The sequence below is a fragment of the Patella vulgata genome, chromosome 5 (assembly GCF_932274485.2).
Source record: "Patella vulgata chromosome 5, xgPatVulg1.2, whole genome shotgun sequence".
Taxonomy (NCBI): Eukaryota; Metazoa; Mollusca; class Gastropoda; family Patellidae; genus Patella; species Patella vulgata.
In genome coordinates this window covers 55,498,910-55,521,600 of record NC_065883.2, presented here as the reverse complement: position 1 = coordinate 55,521,600, position 22,691 = coordinate 55,498,910, and the positions used below count along the sequence as shown (strand labels likewise).

General features: G+C 33.8%; 1 protein-coding gene across 3 annotated transcripts in view; it reads left to right on the top strand.

The window, feature by feature from the left end:
* The window catches only part of LOC126822029 (protein stoned-B), a 53,393-nt gene that overhangs the window by 21,311 nt on the left and 9,391 nt on the right, over window positions 1-22,691 (top strand). Inside the window, exons 1-2 of one of the 3 annotated variants that reach the window (XM_050550748.2) lie at window positions 7,302-7,505; window positions 17,747-21,745. In XM_050550748.2, the coding sequence (XP_050406705.2) occupies window positions 17,770-21,745 (3,976 nt within the window). In that variant the 5' untranslated portion in view covers window positions 7,302-7,505; window positions 17,747-17,769. Of the gene's footprint in view, window positions 1-7,301; window positions 7,506-17,746; window positions 21,746-22,691 lie in introns of those variants that run through there. The other 2 variants (XM_050550749.2, XM_050550750.2) reach the window with 2 other exon arrangements.

Below are 22,691 nucleotides of genomic sequence, written 5' to 3'. Positions count from 1 at the left end.
AACAGTTCTTGGTACAAAATGTAAATTCAAGCAATTCTATATTCAGCTCTAGATGAAAAGCCAACAAAGATTATACAATACATGTTATAGTATGTGGAAAAACAGAAAGACTAAACAAGAAGATATATGTACAGGCTACTTGTAACAAAATGACTAAAGATGATGATTGTGAAATTGAAGTTGTCTCCCTTTCTACATGTACACAAACCACATGAAGAATCATTTGCATTGTGATAATCTGAGTTTGACATTGGTTAATTATTATTTTCCAAGAGTAGCGGGTTCCAGGATTCTTAAATTCTTAAAGGCTCAATACCACTCTTGTTGTAACTGAATAATATGTTACAATCTTTATTCTGGTCAACAAATTGTACTATTTTAGAATATTTCAATTAATTGATGATACAAATTTCATCTTAACACACCTTATTTAAAAATTTTGAAAAATTCAACATAATGGTTTGAAACATCTAACGTAAACTTTTTCAAATGAAACTTCGATTTAAAAATATTTTCGAACCCTCTGGACAAGTAAAATAGGATGTAATGGATAATTTACACAACAGGTAGGACACTTAAACATCTAGTACTTAGATAGAGATATTATTTATTTTCTGGAGCTTTCAAGCCAGCAAGAGTGTTATTGTCCCTTTAAAGATACATTATGGGAGATTAGATAAAGAGCTGGCAGTTCTCACTATAATAGTTAAAAACTACATTATGTAAAGGAGATTTGCTGAAAATTTCAGTCAAATTGATCCACTCTGAACCAAGATGTTAGTGATTGAATTTTTGGCCAAACCTTGATCATCATTACTAAAGTCGGTATGATAAAAAACAGTCTCAATCATCCATTTTATGATTAAATCATGAATGAAAGTTGAGCAGCAGATAGGATTGTAATCCAGTAAATATCGCAGACTAGCATTGACATCGAGAGTTGATTATGGTCTGGATAAGTTAATTAATGTCTAATTAATAATTTAGATAACATTTCAGGCCTAAAGGAAGACCTGCAATAGACAGATTTAGCTCTTGCATAATGTATGTTTAAATTGAGGGTTTAAAGATATACGGTACAAGTCTGACTTCAGAACCTACCCGAAAATATTTTTTGACAGAGTTAAATATTGTTGAAATTGTTGGATGAACATAATATTTACGATCCAGTTTAATATAAAATTGGATAAGACATAAACTTATTCTGTGGAAATGTTGACTGCTTTATTTAACATATTGAACGTGTGTTGATTTGTGGAATGATAATATCTCCTTGTTCAAAATTTTTGGTCAACTGTGAAAAGGCCATTGTAGAGATATGATGGATTGTGTGTTCTTGACAAAGTAAGCCATAAATGAAGAAGCCAACTTCCACATATTCTTTTTTGAAACTGAAATTTTGTTAAATACATTATTTTGACCTAAATCAATGAGGTTTAGCTGCCTTAGCACAATGCTAATGGCAGGTGTAGCATTTTGGAATTTTTCTTATGTGGTGAGAAGGGAGGGTAGGTGGCTGAATGGTTAATGCATGCGTGTTGCATCACAAGGTCTGTCCCTGAGTCAAGTGGTGTGGTTTTGATTCCTTGTACATGACAAGGAGTTGGATCCCCTCCCAACTCGTGGGTTTTCTTTGGGTTTTATGGTTTCCTCCCACTGCTAAAGACCCAAAACATGCAAGCAAATTAATGAAATAAAATTGAACCATGTATTAGTCCCAAAATGACCTATTTTGTGTTGAGTGGACGTTAAACTCCATTCCTATCTATCTCTCTTTTGTGGTGAGACCACTTTCTGCCATTACTTGATTTGATGTATTTGTCCATCGATAGTGCTTGATTTCTATTTAGAAAATACAGAATGACACTAGTTTCGTTGTTGGTATTTTAATTAACATTATTTAAACTATTTAAAGATACATTATGGGAGATTAGATAAAAAGCTGGCAGTTCTCACTATAATAATTAAAAACTAGATAATGTAAAGGTAATTTGCTGAAAATTTCAGTCAAATTGATCCTCTCTGAACCGAGAATTTAGCATTTGAATTTTAGGCCTAGCCTCGATCATCATTACTAAAGTCGGTACGATAAAAAACATAGTCTTGATTATTCATTTTTCGATTTAATCATCAATGAGTGTTGAGCAGCAGATAGGATTCTAATCCAGTAAATATTGTAGGCTAGCGGTGACATCAAGAGTTGATTATAGTCTAGATAAGTTAATTAATGTCTAATTAATAATTTAGATAACATTCAACTTAGCTTTTGCATAACGTATGTTTAAGTATAAAATATTAGCTGAAAGCTCAACCAGTGGTTGGTTTTAAACACAAAACTTTTCTCGATCACATGAAGACTTTTGATATAAAAATAAACACAAGGGGATTCCCATACTCCTCGCAGTGTTTCGTTTGATTAGAGCTAATCCCACTACTCTCTGCTGTAAACAAAGCAAATTCTTGTTCTAAATTATGACTGGTCAATAGTCCGATTAACAACCAATAGCTTACTGCGTAACAATACCAAACAAAGCTCCAAATTGGACCAAATATGTTTACGTAATGTTACGTCATGACTCACGATTTTATTATGCCCAATTAAACAGTGCATAGCAGAATATTGCAGAAAAACTAATTCTGTGACAAACAAGGCTATCAACTGTCAACACGATTTTTACTCTGTGGATATAATGTAAACAATATTGTTATGAGACGAACAACACTTTCACCGATTTTAATACCTTAAGTCGCTGTCCAAAGTTTTAGGGAAGACCCCTGATTAAATGAAGGGCTGTCATGTTGCTGTGCTTTTGGATAGATTTGATTGAAAGAGAAGAAAATAGACACACTTCCCCAAAAGCACAAGTATCAGAAGCTAAGCCAGCAATATATAGCCAGAGAGGGATTTCTCGGGCCATTGCTTCAGGAATATGGGGGATTCCTTACTAAATCCAATTAACAGAGGAGTACAGATTCTTATTACGGCAGCTTTTCCTACCCTTTCAACCAAAATTAATAAGGTCTCAGACTGGTAATTGTTTCCCGATTTGACTTCGATATTTTGGCCAATACCATTTTTGACTTCAGTGTTTTGGTTCTAAAAAAACTGGAAGGTGTGGACTATTTCTTGGGGTGGTGGGGGGGTAGCTCAAAGAAAAATGTCTGTATATTTACGGTAATATCAGCTTCCACCAAAGTGATATTAGAGACATGTGAATTTATGTCCTATACAATACCTCTTCCATCTTTTTAAAACAGTGGATGATTTTAGAGTATGGACTTGAAAAAATAATGCATATTAAAATGTCATCAACTGTCTTTGTTGATTATTGTGTCTGGACGTATTATTTAATTATTATTATGTATTTCAAAAACCTCAGCATCACCCCATATCCATAAAAATGTTTACTGTTGTCAGACATAGTTTGCTTAGATCTAGTTCAAGATGATACTTCTATATGTCTCTTCAGTTTGACACCAGACTAATCGAGATTTTTATAGTATACAGTTTTATCATATAATAACCATCCATGGATTCATCTTTTAATTTTTGTCCCCTGGCTTTGGAAGAATGGATTCATCCATCTGTCTGTCTCCCACCTTTTGGGACACAATAACTCTGTTTTTAATTAAGCTAGAATATTCAAACTTGCTATAGGGGAATGCCTTGATGGAGTTCAATGATGAGGATTTTCTGCTTGGGCTAAGTTTGATTGCTTAATGCTTAGCAAAAAGGTAAACATTAAAGTTACAATTTCATATTTTTAAGTTATATTTTTAAAATGTATTAAAATAAAGCCCTGAAATAGATGGTATCTATAAACAGTCTTATCTTGTTAAAGAATAATCCTATTAATCCTATAATTCACTATTGCCAGTTGAGAAAGTGTCAAAAATATCATTTTCAACTTCAAATTCAAACGTTTGAAGATAGCTATTCCACCCTAACCCTAACCCTTCTTAAGTGTGAGAAAGATAACCTATGATCGTATAATAGTGAGTTGACAACCTATTGAGCAAAAGACATAGAAATAATTATGTTTTGACTTTCTTAGAAAATATGAAATTGTATCTTTAATTAATTAATATGCTTTTTCTTTTTATTTTGTCGAACATCACCAGGATTTCAAACTTTAAAGTTTCAGTGAAAATTTAAAGCTGATGTCATAGATTAAAAGTTACTTGCTAGGTTACTGAGAAGAAAAAAACAGTATTGCACTTTGTAATCAATGTGGTCTATCCGACAACCTTGGTGGTCGGCTTGTTTCTCGTTGTGTGGCGAATTTGTATCCAAATATGATCATTAATACTGTATAACATTCATGTTGACATATCTATTTATTTGAAATACCACGGCACTGCTCAAAATTTTTGAATTTGTTTGTGGACGTCTGAATGCGTACACATGCCGTTACCCCTGTATGTGTGTCTGTGGGTCACCTACAGGGTGCAATTCTTAATGGATTGTCTTGAAAATTTGTATACTTATTCCTTATACCCTAAGGATGATCTCTAATGTTTTTGGTGCATGCCCGACCCCCAGGAGAATAGCCACACCCATTTTTTGTATTTGTCATATACAGGACACATTTCTTAACGGATTATCTTGAAACTTTGGATACTAAGTTATATCCTAAGGATCACCCCCTACTGTTTTTGGAGAATGCCCAACCCCCAGGGGCAGGGCAGAGCCACGCTCATTTTTGCTTGTGTATCTGTGTGTCGCCTACATACTTTTCATACTTATTCCGTTGACCTTTATTATTTCTGGTGCATGCCTGACCCCCTGGGACAGAGCCACGCCCAATTTTTGTGTGTGTCTTTGTGTTGCCTACAGGCGGCAATTCTTTACAGATCCTTTTTAAACTTTGCATAACTATTCCAATTGTTTTTGGTGAATGCCCGATCCCCAGGGGCAGGGGCTGAGCTACACTCATTTTTTCTGTGTAGGTCGGTGTGTTGACTACAGGCCACAATTTTTAATGGATCGTCTTGGAACTTGATATTCCTTATAGCTTATGGACAGCAACTACTGATTTTGATGCATGTCTCAACTCCTAGGGGCAGAGCCTCGCCCAATGTTTGTGTTTATCGTATACTGGCAGCAATTCTGAATGGAACATCTTCAAACTTGACATATGTATTCCTTATAGCGTCCGTCCGTCCGTCCACAATTTGTTTGTGGACACTCTACAGGTCACAATTCTTATCCGATTTTGATGAAACTTGAAATATAGGTTTATCGCCAAAAGATCTCGGCTGCTTTCGATATTGGCATGTATCGGATCGAAACTTCATGGATTATGGCCCCTGTTTGTACGAAAAATCACGTTTTTAGCTTGTGGACACTATAGAGGTCACAATTTTTATCTGATTTTGTTGAAACTTGAAATGTTAGTTTATAACCAAAAGATCTTGGTTCCTTTCGATATTCGCGCTTATCGGACCGTAACTTCCTGAATTATGGCCCCTGATTGTACTAAAAATCGCGTTTTTAGCTTGTGGACCCTATAGAGGTCATAATTTTTATCCGATTTAAAAAAACGTATTATTATATCACCGTTACACCCTAAGGATGGCTGAGTTCGAGTTTTGTGAAAATCGACCCAAAATTGACAGACAAAATGGCCGCCGTTCGTCTGCAAATAGCGTAAAAATATGGTATATCAAGGTTGTGGACCCTATAGAGGTCACAATTTTTATCCAATTTTGTTGAAACTTGAAATGTAAGTTTATAACCCAAAGATCTCGGTTCCTTTCGATATTCGCGCATATCGGACCGATTTAAAAAACTGTATTATTATATCACTGTTACACCCTAAGGACGACTGAATTCGAATTTCATGAAAATCAACCCAAAATTGACAGACAAAATGGCCGTCGTTCGTTCTCAAATAGTGTAAAAATATGGTATATCAAGGTTGTGGACCCTATAAAGGTCACAATTTTTATCCGATTTTGTTGAAACTTGAAATGTAAGTTTATAAACCAAAGATCTCGGTTCCTTTCGCTATTCGCGCATATCGGACTGTAATTTCCTGAATTATGGCCCCTGATTGTACCAAAAATCGCGTTTTTAGCTTGTGGACCCTATAGAGGTCATAATTTTTATCTGATTTAAAAAGCCGTATTATTATATCACCGTTACACCCTAATGATTGCTGAGTTCGAATTTCGTGTAAATCGGCCCAAAATTGACAGACAAAATGGCTGCAGTTCGTTCTCAAATAGCGTAAAAAATATGGTATATCAAGGTTGTGGACCCTATAGAGGTCACAATTTTTATCCGATTTTGTTGAAACTTGAAATGTAAGTTTATAACACAAAGATCTTGGATCCTTTCGATATTTGCGCATATCGAATAGTAATTTCCTGAATTATTTATTCCTTATACCGTAAGAATAAGCAACTATTTATTTAGGTGCATGTCCCGACCCCCAGAGGTGTAGTCACACCCACTTTTTGTTAATATTTAGTCTGTAAATTTGGCAAAACAAACCCTAGCCTTCTTTGCCTCTTGTCATATTATAGTCATTGCATCTATTTCATATTTTATGCTCTTTATTTTAAAAAGTACCATATCAATCAAAGCAGAAATGTGGACGTATATTGCAGCGATAGCGATGCTCTTGTTACTATTATATACCGATATATGCTATATTATAATGATATTGAAAGGTTATGATATCAGTTACTTCATTAGTAAATTTAAAAATAAGAAAGAGTATGTTTGCTGTGAGTTCGATGAAAACCTAGGATACAGAGAACTATAATTGAAAAATCAATGTTTGAAATTACAGGAACTGCTAATTATTTTCTATTTAACTGAGAGAAAAACTGAAAACATTTTAGAATAATGATCAATCTTGCATGTACATGTGTTTTTTATTTTGTTTTAGCTTATTGTTCCCCAAGCAAAGTGCGGTTCTAACATACATTTATTATTGATTAGGTGTTCATTGATTTGGATGCCTTAAACAAACATTTAATAAATAGCTAGTTGTCTACTCAGTAAAACATGCGTGCCTTCTTTAAAATATTACAATGAAACTCTACATATTAGAGATCCATTAGACATTTTAATCTGTATTTTTTAATGAAATTTTTATTGTGTATGTTTTATTTTATTTGGATCCTAGCTTTCAATGGAGTGATAGTTGATTAAGTGCCTGGCTTCCAACGTCGTCATGGTAATGGGGTCTCAGGATTTTGGATCAATGAATTGATTTTCCCTTTCTCCTACTTCTAGCTGTATAACTACAACCAATTCTGCGATATTCTTGGATAGAGTTATTGCTAGAAGCTTTATTCAGTTTCATCATAGCCAACAGAACATTACCCGTTTTCGTGCTTCTTCGTATTTGCAAGCGATACACAATTTACTGTAGTTAGGCCAATTTGGATTGTCTTTGCCTGTCTCCACCAAAAGCAGAACAAAATTTTGTTATTCTGATCTGATCTGATCTGTTATGCTATTTAAGTTAGGAGCATAATGGAGATTCCAGGTAATTAACTTTATTTAATCAGTTCTGTTTTATTTACAGAGATATTATTACATGATAGAATAATAATTTCGTGTATGTGAATAATGATTTGGCAGAACAAAATAAGAGATTAGTGAAGAAAAGTCTTTTTGTTTTACATTAATCACAATCATGAGGCCAACATTGAAAGAAGACATGGGTGTGGGATAATATTTAAATATTTGATGTCTAACGAATGACCTTGAGTAATGGTTTGATAGATGACTTCTGCATTGTATAAATGGATTAAGATGTACGTTTTTTAAAAGATGGATATTTATCATAACTGAATCAACTGCAAGGATAAATCAATGTCATGTTATAGAAGCCATCTTTGTAATCAGTATAGATTTTTTAGTGAGTTTTGGAATAGTGTATAAGAATGTGTAGGTGGTTATTCGGGTCAGAGGGAGTGTATATTGATCATCATCTGTATAGTAGTCTCAGAGGATGAAAACTGACAAAACTCAACAAACAAAATAATTTTAGATAAGAATTTGTTCCAAACTTGTTTTAAAATAGGTACCGTTGTTACTTAAAGACATCATCCCATATATATGTGTGTGTATATAATATATATGATAGAGTGGTAGTAGCGTTCACTCATTACACATAAATCCAATTTCTGAGTTAATTATAAACCCACTGAGCAATTTTTCTGGTTATTTTAAGACAGCTCAACATTTGGTGCTTAAATGATAAGGTGAATAGCCTATTTCTTTACATTTTGCTATTTAATTTCACTTCTGTATAATCCTAGATTTAAGCTTTAGCAATCTCCTTTTTCAGAACACAGCTAAATGAAATTAATTTTTGTTGTTTAATTAAATGAAAAGAAAAACATATGAGAATTTGAGATCCAGATCCCTTGGTTATTCATATGAAATATTGTAGAAATTATGTAGAAATTTATGTAGAAATTCAACAAATAATCATGCAGAGTTTTATAGTCAAATAAGGACAGATAAAAATCTATAATAATAAATCAAAAATCATGTTGATCAATAGAGGATATAATTGTTTGCATAAGTAGTATTTGTGTAATACAAAACATCAATATCATCGCTTGTATCTAATAATCTCTCACAGTTTATTTTTAAGCATGAAATATATGTATAGAATAAAGCTATGTTTATACTTGTTTTGTTTCGGAACTGTTCCTGGCCTCTGTGAAATTCAAGAAATTTGTACTGTTTACATTAAAATACAATAACCTTTGTCTCAACTGTTCTTGATACACTAAATATGGAACTCATCACAGAAAAATTATTTTAGGTCTCCAATGCATGTTACCTGGTCGATCTGGTTACAATTCATCTCCTCATTACTGAGAATTATGAAAAAAAAGACTATTTTGAGTGACCTGATGCAAATCTTGTATGAGTAGTAGTCTCATCACATTTTCTACATAGTTACTAATGTCATTTATAAATAATCTTTATTGCAAGTTCTCAGAAAAATGGTCAAGGTTGATATTGACTCATGTATTGAAAAATGTTCACGGAGTGGATAGCATTTGTTCAAAGAAATAGCCATTATGTGTTCACCTATTATTAAGTTTGATATCGCCTCAAACACATAAATTCATTCTGGGAGCGGTTAACGTTTTTACTTAGAAAATTTAACCGTGCCTTCTCAGAAATATCCACAGACCACCTCACTTCAGAACAGAACGCTTATGTGTGTCCCGTTAAAAGTACTCAAAATTTAACTCTTGTAATCGTTCCTGGCGCGCTTTAAAAGGTAATGTAAACGAGGGTTTAAGAATATGTTTGAATCATTAGAAAGTGTGAGGAAAAAGTCTGGGCCAGCCATAACTTTAAAAATGAGCTGTGTGCCTATTATTTCAATTGAAAATACAATTATGCTTTAGACATAAGGTTATTAAATTTGGTTCTATTTGGGATTTAATGGGCAATATTGACTTAAAAGCATTATAGTGTAGTTTTATACGCCCACATTGCCATCTCCCCCATCCGTTGGTCTGGTGTCCACAATTGCTTGAAAATGCTCTAGAGGCTAAAGTTAATATCCCATTGACTTTAAATTTATACAGAGTGTTTAATGTCATGAGACGAAGAAGCCTATTGATTTTCAACGATATCCATCCGATAATTACTGCCAGAGTTGAGGCCCTTGATCACTTCAAAATATTTTTTGGACGTTCTAGAGGCTAGAGTTAATATCGGATTTATACATAGTGTTTAAGGTCATCAGACCTTTGAAATATCTTGTGGATGCTCCAGAGACCAAAGGTATCATCTGATTGACTTTAGATTGATACACAGAGTTTAAGGTCTTGAAACGAACTAGTATTGATTTTCAGTGATTTTTGATAACTTGATATATTACATGTTTCATATACTAAACGTTACCATGGGGCAGTACTAATAGCCAAACAAATTCTAATGATTTTCTGATAATTGTTACTCTTAATCAGATTTTAGTGTATTATTTATGTTTCATTACCGACAATAGAAAAAAATTCTTGTTGACTGCCAGGACGACTTAGCTGCTGTGGCCGTATGTTTCATTGCCTGGCAACCTATCTTCATTGAATTAGAAGATGACAAGATTTTTAGCTTACGAGATATTTTGAAATATGCTGCCATTGATGCAGTGTAGGTTTTGCAAAGATGGGACCATGTCATTATTGGTGTTAAAGGTACGTTCCCAGAAAAGTATTTATCGGGTGGTTACTTCCAATAAAAGCATGGCAATTTTGGTATATATGGAAAGTAGAAATATCCGAATTGACTGCCCGACGATTAGGAATGTCTGCTCGCGTGACATCAAAGGTTGCACGCAGAGATTGTGCGCTTGATGTACATGTTGATAAACTCTATGAAGAGTTAGACGTACAACACTTTCTGAGATAAAAGTCACGGAAAACGACATGGACAGTTGATAATCCGAGAATTTAATTAGGCTTCAATATTTATGATAAATGGATAGCGATTAAAGACAACATTGTCTTGTGTATGCAATGAATTCTCCTCCGACTTCGCACCCGTTTACTAGGTAGTTCGTCAGCGAAGTCACATGATACAAACATGTCCTCTTTTAATAGAGTTTTTTATAGCAGCGGTATTCCCTTGCACAAACTGTGTTTTGAGAAGGATTTGAAGCAAAATTTTGATAGATTAATTAGTTTGAATATGTTTTTAGTCCAAATACATCATCAAATCACCCAGTTTGTACACGGGAACATATCTTTAAAATGCCTGTACTGGAGGGTTTGAATCACTTCAAGATCTTGGAACGAGATCAGTGGTATAAGATGAACACCTAATTTATTTTAACATACAGTAGAATTAATCCATTATTTATGAAGTGGTATAAGACTATTGATTTCTACATAAATTCCTCCATTTCCCTATTTATCATATCATTAATAAGAAATAAATTTCAGAACATTCACATCGTTTGTACTAAAGGCACACTACTCTGCACTAAAAGGCAAATTTTGAGACCACATTAAAATATGTACCAGAATATATGTGTTTTTGTTGAACTGACTATGAATGATTAAGTTGAAATACTACAATGTAATGAAACCACTATACGGCTAGTAATGAAATACTTCATATAGTTAATAAAATAGCAAATATGTTATAATATACAAAACACTGTTGTTGATCAAAATGATTGGAATTTAAAATAATTTATGTTTCTTGTTAAGGGAGCCACAATGCATCAGTGAGTAAGGCACTGGCTTACTAACCGGGAGATCCTAGTTTCGATCCCATGATTGGCCGAGAAAGTTCCTTGTAAGGGCTGCAGAATGGAAGATCTGGCAAAGTACAGTGTCTAGTCATTCGGATGGAACAAAAATGAGGTCATGTTCAGGCTTTGACATGCATCGCTGTCGGGGCAAAATTTCCCTTATAGTTATAGCACACGGCATTGCATATGCCCATCTTCATTAACCAAGTTGGTGCAGAAAAGTATTTCTTGTAAATCAACAACATTACGATTTTAAACAAACAAAAGTATTAAGTTTTGTAGTTTAATACATCAACCTTTATAAAGAGGTACAAAATATTCGTAAAAATATTTTTTCAAATTATATAATAAATTCAAGTAAATGTCAAGCCATAAAGTTTACTCAATCTCATGTGATTTATTTTTGGGTATTTTACTGTGTGTACACAATCTATACTTCCGCTCTGTCTGCTGTTAGCAATTATTGTAAACTTGTTTTATGGTAATTGAATTCTAGCTCTGGCTCATTATATTTTCATCTGTTTAGAAAATCCTAAACATATATTCTGTGCAATACTCTTTTGTTTAAACTTTTATTTTTCCCCTTATTTATAAACAAATTATTCCGTTTCTGTTCACAGAGCTAAAATATACAACCAAATTTGTATCAACTGTCTAAATGAAAGAAAGAAATTAGATAAAAATGGTGGTTTGAGTATTGTTTTTGTTGATTGTGTAAATGTCACAACCCTATATCTCTGACTAAGAACACAAAGTATTGACATCCCTGGAATACTATGTCTTTCATACATCTTCTGTGTGACCAATTCTCAAGAAAGTGTGTGTTTTTTTGGATTTCAATTTTTTGATCATATAAAGAACATTTGTACACAGTTCATTGGTTGTATATATATTAGACATATATATATTAACATACCATTTTGAAAACAGTTTCTGTATCAAACACTTGTTATGTTAAAGAAAAGTTTGTTTGATTCAAGTCATTCTAGATCATTGAAAACAAATTCTGGAAATGAAATGAAATGGTGTTAAACATCCTACTTTTCCACACCAACCAATTGTCAAGGGTTCTTATACATGCAAGCCACTGTTTGCAAAGGACCTTGCTTTTTCTATTCCATCCAAACGACTAGACACTGTTACTTGCCAGGTCCTCCATCCATCCCGCAATGACAAGAGGAAAGCATGCATGGAAATCGACAAATTCACAGAAAATTAATGAACAGTTTTCCTGAGTTGAATTATATACAAAACTTTTAATCTATATATTACAATAATTATGTGATAAATTTTTGAAAATTATAACATGGTTAAATAAACACTTGACAGCAAAGCGAAGTAAGGCACTTTTCACACTGGCTCCAATTAAATGAAATTGAGCTTTCATGGAACGTTACCTAAGCATGTACATAAAATTTAATTTACTCTTATCATATCGTCTCATTAATATTACTGAACGTCTGAAGGAAGATAGTTTTGATGATATTAAGTTACAAATGTGCTAATCATTGGATACTTCAGATTTGATCATAAAATTAAATTGTTTGAAAATCAGAGTAGTCTAAGACACTTATAGTAGATCATAGGGTTACTGATACGAAGTCTAGCATTTGACTTTGATCCTGGGCTTTTACATCACAAGGAGTAGGGTCACCTGCCTAATTTAATGGATTTTCTCATCAGTATCCTCTCCAGTCATGGGCAAAGCTTTGGAGATTCCCTGGGCTAACTCCTGAATTGTATGCTCCCAAGACTCAAGTATAGGGACTGACACTCAGAAATGTATCCCAAAAACAGATTAAATAAACTTATTCAAACTTGTACAACAAAGTTAACGATAATTTCAAATTTAAAAACAATGAGTATAATTTCACATGACCTCTTTTTCTGCATGCCACTGATCCTCCCACTTAAACTGATCAGGTTTTTTTACACCATTCTTCATTTGTCAATTATATACCACCTGTTCTTTTTAATTATATGTTGTTGTAGTTAATTGACATGTACATAAGATGTAATCTAATTAAAATTCAAAATTTCCTGTATTTTTACATGTACAGATGATCTGATTTAATTTTGTTGTTCTTAAGGATAATTGTATTATGTAAAAAGCTTTTTACAGTGCCACATTTATTAACAGATATTTTTATGCTAGTTGCACATCAGTATAACCGTAGATAGCATTAGCAATGAGACTTTCAGCCTGTGAAGTAAAATCTTTTATTTTATTAAGAAAAGATATTCTGTTTGATTAAAATATCTATTCAAAATATCTGTTCAATCCCATTTTGTTCAGTACCACAAAACCAATCTTTTGCAGCAAACTAAGAGTTCTGTACTTGAATTACATTCATATTACAGCAGTAAAGTTTTTGTGGATGATTATGTTGTGACAAAGCAAAGAAAGGATTAGCAGATTTGAACATATTAATACTGTAATAAATAGCAATGAATGATATAGAATTGGTCACTTGTGTCTATAAATGTATGCCATGAGATCAGTTTCTATTTGTGATCTAGGAAATAAATGAAAACTTGTTGCTATAACTAGATTCCATCACAAGCTGGATACAGTGACCCAGCTAATTATTATATACTGGTCATTGCCAGGAACTACAAGAAATGACAATAAAATACACCAAATTGTCACATAATAAAGTTTTATAACAGTAAATGAAGATTTAATTCCAGTACATTTTCAATAAAATTGAAATTTAGTGCCAAAATAATTATTTTTATTACATTGTATAGGTTGTGACAACTTGACACCAAACTATAGTTGATATTTGGAAGAATTGTCATTTTGAAATTAATTTCAAATTTAATGGATATATCAAAGACATGCAGGATCACATGTTTCATAACATCGAAAAATATCCATATTATCAAGATGATATGCCAATAAAAGATAATACCATCAATCCTAAAGGACATTGAAATTAGTACAAAGTGACCAGAAGAGGCAGATTTAGATGTGGTGTAGGGAACTACTGATAACATGTATGCTTGAAAGGAAATGTATTTCTCGATAATGTGCATGTTGGTAATCAAAACCATCCATACTGGTTTTTCAATATTAAACAATCAATATCTAGATTACTGTAAAACATGGTTACAGTAATATTTTTTAAAAATAATCCAATGGCTTCCTTTTGACCTTTATTGGCGTCAAATCAGTTGACCAGTTTAGAGTTAAAGAAAAACAGGAACAGCCATTCTAGATTATTGATTTTTCTAACTCAGCATAATTATATGTAGTTCCATAGTAGAAGCAAGCAGCAGAGTGTAGGAATACCTACTAGTGCTGGGGATATAGCAACACAAATTTCTAAATAATTTAATAATTATTGACTGTCAGCTTCTATCTTTGGGTTTGTATCCGTTTGTATTCTTTTGAAATTGTTTAATGCACTGTAACTGCATTGGTGTATCTACATGTTGGTTGATCATGGTAAACATCCATAGTTAAGTTTATATAATATAGTTTGGTTGAAATGATGGCTGCATACAATTTTAGCACATGTATACTCTATGACTAATAAACTGTTTATGGTTTAAAGATGCCTTATGCAAGAGCTTAATCTGCCTATTGTAGATCTTTTTTTTAGGGGGGGGGGGGGCGGGGTCAGATGTTACATAAATTATTATTTAGACATTTATTCATAATCGGATGGATGATACATTAAGCGGATTAGATAATGTCTGCCATATCTTTGTTTAATGTTAAAATGGGTAATCAAGACATTGTTTAATATCGTAGCAGTGGTACTTGACAATCAAGACCATTTCGGCTAGAGCTACATGTATATCTTGTCAAATCTTCAAACATTCATAAGTTCACTCAGAATAACGTATTAATTGTACTTGTAATTTGACTGAAAATTTTAATAAGTTCATTTTTCATTATCTTTTCTAGCAAGAATAGCCAGCTCTTTACCTAAATCTTACATTATGCATCTTTAAGTAATAGTTCAGTTTGGTTTCTTACAAAAGGAGATAGGAATAATGTACCACTGGATTTCCTGAAACAATGCCACTTGAGTATGGTGATTATAAAACCTGATGAAACATAGTTACAATAGTTGTTCAATGATTAACAGCAGTAAGATAAGATTTTATTGTACCGAAACATCCATTAAGGATAGCATACAATATAAATATGTACTTAAACGTACAATATGCAAGAGCTAAATCTGCCTATTGCAGGTCTTTCTTTAGGTTTGAAATGTTATGTAAATTATTGATTAGACATTAATTAACTTATCCAGACCATAACCAACTCTTGATGTCATCGTTAGCCTGCGATGTTTATTGGATTAGGTTCGATTTATTGTTTGACTTCTATTCATGATTTAATCATGAAATGGATAATCGAGACTATGTTTTTTATTGTACCGACTTTAGTAATGATGATCGAGGCTAGGCCGAAAATTCAATCGCTAAAATCTCGGTTCAGAGTGGATCAATTTGACTGAATTTTTTTTAGCAAATTCCCTTTACATTATCTAGTTTTTAACTATTATAGTGAGAACTGCTAGCTCTTTATTTATTCTCCCATAATGTGCCTTTAAATAAAATTCTATTTTAATAAAAGTATATTGCAATGCATGCAAATTTTGTTTAAAAATAATATCAAGACTTGTAAGACCAAAACTCTTAATTTTGAGCTATTAATTAGAAAAATAATAAAACACCATCTGTCAGTTTTGGGGCGTTAATTGCTACCTTCCTCCCATAATTAGCATGTTATTGTTGCCATGCCATAATGATGTCACATCACAGCCCATAAGAGAAAGACATGTATAATTAATGAGAAGCTTTTAAGTCATCAGCCTCATTGGATAATATTGACCATAAGTCAATTTCCCTGATGAATATCATTCTGCATAACTCTTAGAAATGGACCAGCACTCATAGTAAAGTCATAGGACTTAGTCAATTGTACATATTTTAATTTCTCATACCTTTAGTACAATTTGTATCAATACAGTAAGTATATATTACAAGATTTATACTTCTGAATATGTTTATGGATGTTATGGGCTCTTATCTTGTAGATCATATTCTATCCTTATAATGATATACAATGGACAAGATCATTGATCGTCATTTGAGGGATTTTTCGAACTACAATATTGTGAGAGTCGAATTTCGAAAAGAACTATCAGTACAAATATTTCGCAACATTTGGCATTGTCTGGAAATGATATAAACATACCAATGCTACAATTCATATGAACATGTAGGAGTTTGAGATGTGTATCAAGAAACATTTTATTTCGGATTTTTTACTTCTCCTGTTTTGAGAATAAAGATATCATTTTATTATCAATACTTTGTTATTTTGCCTGTTTTCCAATAACTCACTGTTTTTATTCGCCCACATGGAAATGTGGTTGTAAATTGCCATCGCCCCCGTCTAGTCGTCATCCACAATTTCATCTGATTGTTTTAAAATAGATATATGTTATTTACTTTAGTGAGATGAAGAACCCTTTTTAATTGCAATAATTTCTTCTGTAGTTATGGCCCTTGTTGCACCTTGTGAATGCCAAAAGTTATGCATAAGTTAAATTAGTGAAACGAAGAAGTCTATTGAACTTCAATAATTTTCGTTTATAACTTCTAGCGTTATGGCCCTCGTTTCACTTTGATGAACCTTATGAACGCTCTAACGACAAAAGTTATCCAATCTGTATGAAATTTATATACATCATTTAAATGAGTGAAACCAAGAATCCTATTGAATTTCAGCAATTTCTGTCAATTACTTCTAGAGTTATGGCCTGTGTTTCACTTTATTCAACCTTACTCCAAAAGTTTTCATCTGATCTGTATGCATCACTTACGTTAGTAAAATGAAGAAGCCTATTGGATTTCAGTTAATTATGTCTAGAGTTATGGCCCTTGTTTCGCTTTGTTGAACCTTGTGAACACTCGACTGATCTGTATGAAATTTATATATTTATAAATCTTTCATTTAAATTGGTGAAACGTAGACGCCTATTGAATTTCATCAATTTCTGGTGATAACTGTCTCACTTTGATGAACCTTGTGAACGCTTTAACAATATAAATTATCGTCTGATCTGTATGAAATTTATATGCATCATTGACATTAGTGAAACAAGGAAACCTATTGAATTTCAGCAGTTTTGGTTAATTACTTCTAGAGTTAAGGCCCTTGTTTAAGTTTGTAGACCCTTTTATTGTGAACTGTCAGATGACGGAAATTATAATCTGATTCGTATGAAATTGTCTTGTAAATGCCCCCCATTACCTACAAAAGAATAAATATGCAACAACCCTTGTCAACCGCTCGGACCTGCTGTGGGCGTATGTTTCGTTGCCTGGTAACCTATCTAGTTCAAGCAATCCTAAACTGAGTTTACTGACCAGCTAAATTTGGCCATCTCCAAAAATATTTCCATAGACATTCATTTGTTTTGTCACAAATATTTTCATAAAACAAAATTTTACATATTTATATTTTTCAGATTGAGTTTTAGCCCCAATAGAAATGTCCACAGGCTCATGGGATGATTCATCAACTCTTGTTAAAGACCTTCCTTCCCCTACTAATAATGATAAAGATGACGTTTTTGGAAAGAAAACAGATACTCCATCTCATGTAGCCCAGATTCCTTCAGATCCTAAACACAAACCATTTACAGCATCACCTGTCAAATCTAAGAAATCTAAAGCTGCAAAAGGATTAGGTTTTCTTCTCAAAGCAAGAGAAGGTGCCAAGAAAAGGTCAAAATCCCCTTTAAAATCACCATCTAAATCACCATCTAAAGAAATATTAACTTCAGAGTTGACAGATGAAGATCTTGCTGCAAATGAAAAACTCAAAGTCAAATCTGAACATTGGCAGGCCTTTATGCACATGCAAGATAGAATAAAATCTAATGTACTGAAAACACAAACTGCCTTACTACAAACTGGACGCATTTCTCCCTCTGGTCGAGTTTCACCTTGTAAACCTGATAAAGAAGATCATACTTCGTCACCTTGGACACAGTTTGACAAAACAGAGTGTGATTATCAAAGTGATTCCCAACAATATTATGACAACTCTTACCAAGATGATGTAACAGGAGATTTCTTGTGTGATCAAGTTGTTCCTGATGCCAATGATGACTTTACTTCTTTGATCCCATCTTTGCATGTAACAACTTCAAAACATTCTTCTAAACAAGGTGATAGTCGTAGATCCAGCATGGAGCAGCAGAATCTAACTGATGTTTTAGAATTTGAGAACATTGAGAAAACCGAGAGCAAAGATCCTTTTGGGTTATCTCTTAATCAATCTAATGGCAATTCTGAATCTCAACCATCTGTTGTAATCAGTGAGGATCTATTAGGACTGGAAGACTTCCTAGGATCAGGCAGTGTACAATCTACCCCTCCAGTGCATGACTCTGGCAATGATTGGTTTTCTGGCTATAATTCTTCTGTTCAAAGCAGTGCTCAATCATCATTATGCTCTAGTCCTACTGGTTTTGACCAGGATTTTTTAAATGACCCCAAAAGTACTGCTGTTTCTGACTTGGCTAGGAGTCTTGTTGATGATTTCATGCAGTGGGGAGCAGAAACAGCTGAAAAAGATGTTGGACCATTACCAATCTCTACAAATCCTTTTCATACCCCTGCATTACCTCCCAAAGGTGTCCGTGTACCGCCAACAACTCCTGATATTTTTGATCCTTTGAAATCATGTACAGACAATTCAATGGATGAACTATGGGGATCACCTAGTCTTAACCAGAATACACTTAATGTTTTCCAAAATTTTGGCTCTTTAGAACCTACAAATATACAATTGTCAAATACCTCTCAATCTGTGGCCACAAATGTTGATAGTAATGTTGATATTTTTAGTACAAGTGCTGCAAGCGACTCATTTGGAGTAACTAACTCATTTGGTACAACTGACTCGTTTGATTGTCCTCCAGTTCAGGCATCAAATAATTCAGCCCTAAACGATGTTTTTAATCAATTTAGTGCATCACCAGCAAATTCGCCAATCAAAATAGCAAGACAACCATCAGGAAAGACCAAAAAGCATGACCCATTTAGTGCACTTTTCAAGGCAGCGAAAGATCCAGTCGCAAAAGTAGATGATGACGAAGATGAACCAATGACACTAGCAGCTTTGAAAGCTAAAGCTGATCATTTAAAAGGAAAAAGTGATACCCAGTCTGATATTATTTCACATAACATATCCAGTATTGATATAGAATCTGTATCAAAATGTACTAACTCAGATTCAGATCCATTTGGTATGTCTGTTAATCCTGTGAATTCAGACTTTTCTAATCCTTTTGATAGTGCACCAAGTTCAGACCCATTTTATTCTGATCAAAATAAACAATCGACACAAGGAGCTACTAATAATAATCCTGACCCTTTTGATGCCTGGGGCAGTATTCCTTCGAAGGCTGCTCAAGTTACCTCCACAGATCCCTTTATGTCAGTTTCAACAAACAAAAAATGTTCTCAAATGGAGTTAGAGGATGATGATTTTTTCAGTAGTCGAGGTCAATCTGTAGCACCATTAAATGATGCCTGGGGTGCTATTGATTCAGGGATTTCTCCTATTGTTACAAACCCATTTGAGGATGATCCATTTACTGCTGATCACATTCCAATGCAGACTGAAAACGAAATGTCGAATGACCTTAGTTCCAAACCCAAAAATCCTTTCCTGACAGCAAGCTTTGAAAATATTGCAGCTGAAAACAAAAACACACAACCAAGTTTATTTCTTGGAGAATCAACATTTGGATTAACTACAGATTCTCAAAATTCCCAGATGTCTAGTTCTCCTTCAAAAAAGTCAGCAACCAAGAATGAGACAGAATCTAGTGATCCTTTTGATCCTTTCCATGATAAAAAAGAAGATCATGGTCAGGAAACCCAGGCGATGGATTTTCTTGGAACTCCCGAAAAACGAATGTCAACATCAGATTATGATAATCTTGATGAGGATGAGAAGGAAACATTTAAACTGGAGATAAAAACTTCAGCAAGGCCACTTTTAGAGTCTGGCCCAACTCCTATGCTACCTCCTCCACCAAAACCCCCAAAGTCTCCCCAACTTCCTTTTAGAGAGAATCCTTTTGATAGAGATTCTCCACCAGAAGAAAATTTTGCTAAATTTGAAGTGGTAGAAGAGGAATTAAAATCTAAACCACTTCCAGAACCAAGAGAGCGAATCATGAGTACATCTACTGAAAGTAGCACACCTGATGATGAAGAGGATCATTTACCTTTAGAAGATTTTCATCCTCGTTATGAAAAGGAAGGTTGGAAGTTGATGCTGAGGCAACCCACCAAGAAGAAACTTGCTGGAAATAGATTCTGGAAACCTGTCTTTGTCAAAATAGTTAAAACTAAAGAAGGGTTAGCACTCCAGTTGTTTACAGAAGAGAACCAAAATGACCCATTTCAAGAATTGCCTTTACAACCATGTTATATGCTATCAGATATGTCATTGCAACAATACGATCAATTTGGTAAAATTCACACTGTTAAAATTCAGTATGTGTTTTATAGAGAGCGAGTAGGAATTCGTCCAGAAAGAATAACGCCTTCTTTTGTTAGAAAACCTAAACCCACAATGATTCTTGATCATGCCCCACAGATGTCAGAGTTACTAAAATTTGGAAGTTTAGATGAAAATGATTTAAGGTCATTTGTTTGGGAAGTTGAAGATGCCTTCATGAAGCTGGAATCCTACAGAGATAAAACTCTGTCTTACACTAAAGATGAGGTGACCGCTGAAGTGTGGGAAGAATACGTTGCTCAAATTGATAAATTAGGACATGTAAAATATCATAAGGGTCGTTGTAGACTGTTTTTCTTGGCATTTGTTACTGGTATGCCATGGTGTGAATTGGGTTTAAATGATAAGAGACGAAAGGGAAGGGAAGTGGTGGGAAGACATGATATCATACCAGTTAAAACTGAGGATTGGATAAATATTGAATCTCCTGAGTTTCATTGCTCGGTTGATCTAGATGAGTATGAGCGAACACATACCATCAAATTTCATCCGTTAGATGCATGTAAGTTTGAATTGTGTAGGTTTCGTGTGCGACCAAAGTATAACCGTGAACTTCCTCTTCAAGTAAGGTGCCAACAAACTCTCAAGGATCGCCATTTTGAAATACGATGTGATATGTTAGTGACTGGATATCATGCTAATACTAAGAAACATGGTCAGTTTCCTTGTGAGGACATCGAGTTACGTTTTAATATTCCCGATACATGGATTTATTTGTTTAAGTATGAAAAGAGATTTGGTTATGGATCTTTCAAAGCATCTGCAAGAAAACCAGGAAAGATAAAAGGATTAGAAAGGATAACTATGATGGCTCAAGGATCTTTAACACCCACTTTAATGGAAGCATCTTCTGGAACAGCTAAGTATGAAAATCTGCATCATGCTGTTGTTTGGAGAATCGCCAGACTCCCGGAACGAAATCAAGGTAAGTTCTTGAAACTAAATAAATAATCCAACTTTAAGCACATCTGCCCATCTGTAGAATTTCACAAGCTGTACACAACAAATCTGAAAAGCAACTGTTTGACAAATCTAAGGACAATAACTCTGCAAAAAATTTGTTTGTTTATGGTCACGAAGCAGTCACTTTGTTCCTTTTAAAGTGACATAATGCTAAAACCTAATTATGGGTGCCTATTATTTACAGAAAAGTTTAGCTGAAAGCTCTTATACATGTACAATTTATGGTGTTTAAAGGTTAAATTCTTAAAAAGTATCAAATTTTATGACACCTAAAATTACTGACAGGTGAAGTTGCAATTTTATTGCCAAACAATTAAGACTCGCTAATACGACTCATTGTGGTTGATTTGGATGGGTCAGTTTGTTTAAATGGGTATTTACAAACTATATTATGTACCCCTAACTGTTAAAGCTGTGATACTGTGTAGATCAATGTTTTAACAGAATAAAGTGGTAATATTGACTTATCATGATTACATATTGATTGTAGTTGTAAAGTGGCAGACACCAAAAAGTTACTTATAAATTGTTAATAACTGCTTAAGGCTGGGAAAATGTCTATTATAGCAACTTCAAAAATTGATAAAAGTTTTGGGGTTTGAGTAATGTTATTAAAATTAGGTAGATTGTAAAAACATACTGTATGAATTCTTTATGGATGGCATAAGAATGGGTATGTCAACTCTTTCTCACCCCCTTGCAGGGGCGGATCCAGAGAGGGGGTTTGGGGGTCGACCCCCCCCCCCTGCTCACCCCCCCCCCTGCTCAGCAACATAATTTTTTTTGTAAATCAAAACTTTTTATGAGAAAAGTTTCTCGACCGTGTGCTTTATCCTTTATCGTCAGATGTGGGACAGGATGGGCAATCAAAGCACGAGATAATGATATAGACATTATGTGATATCACA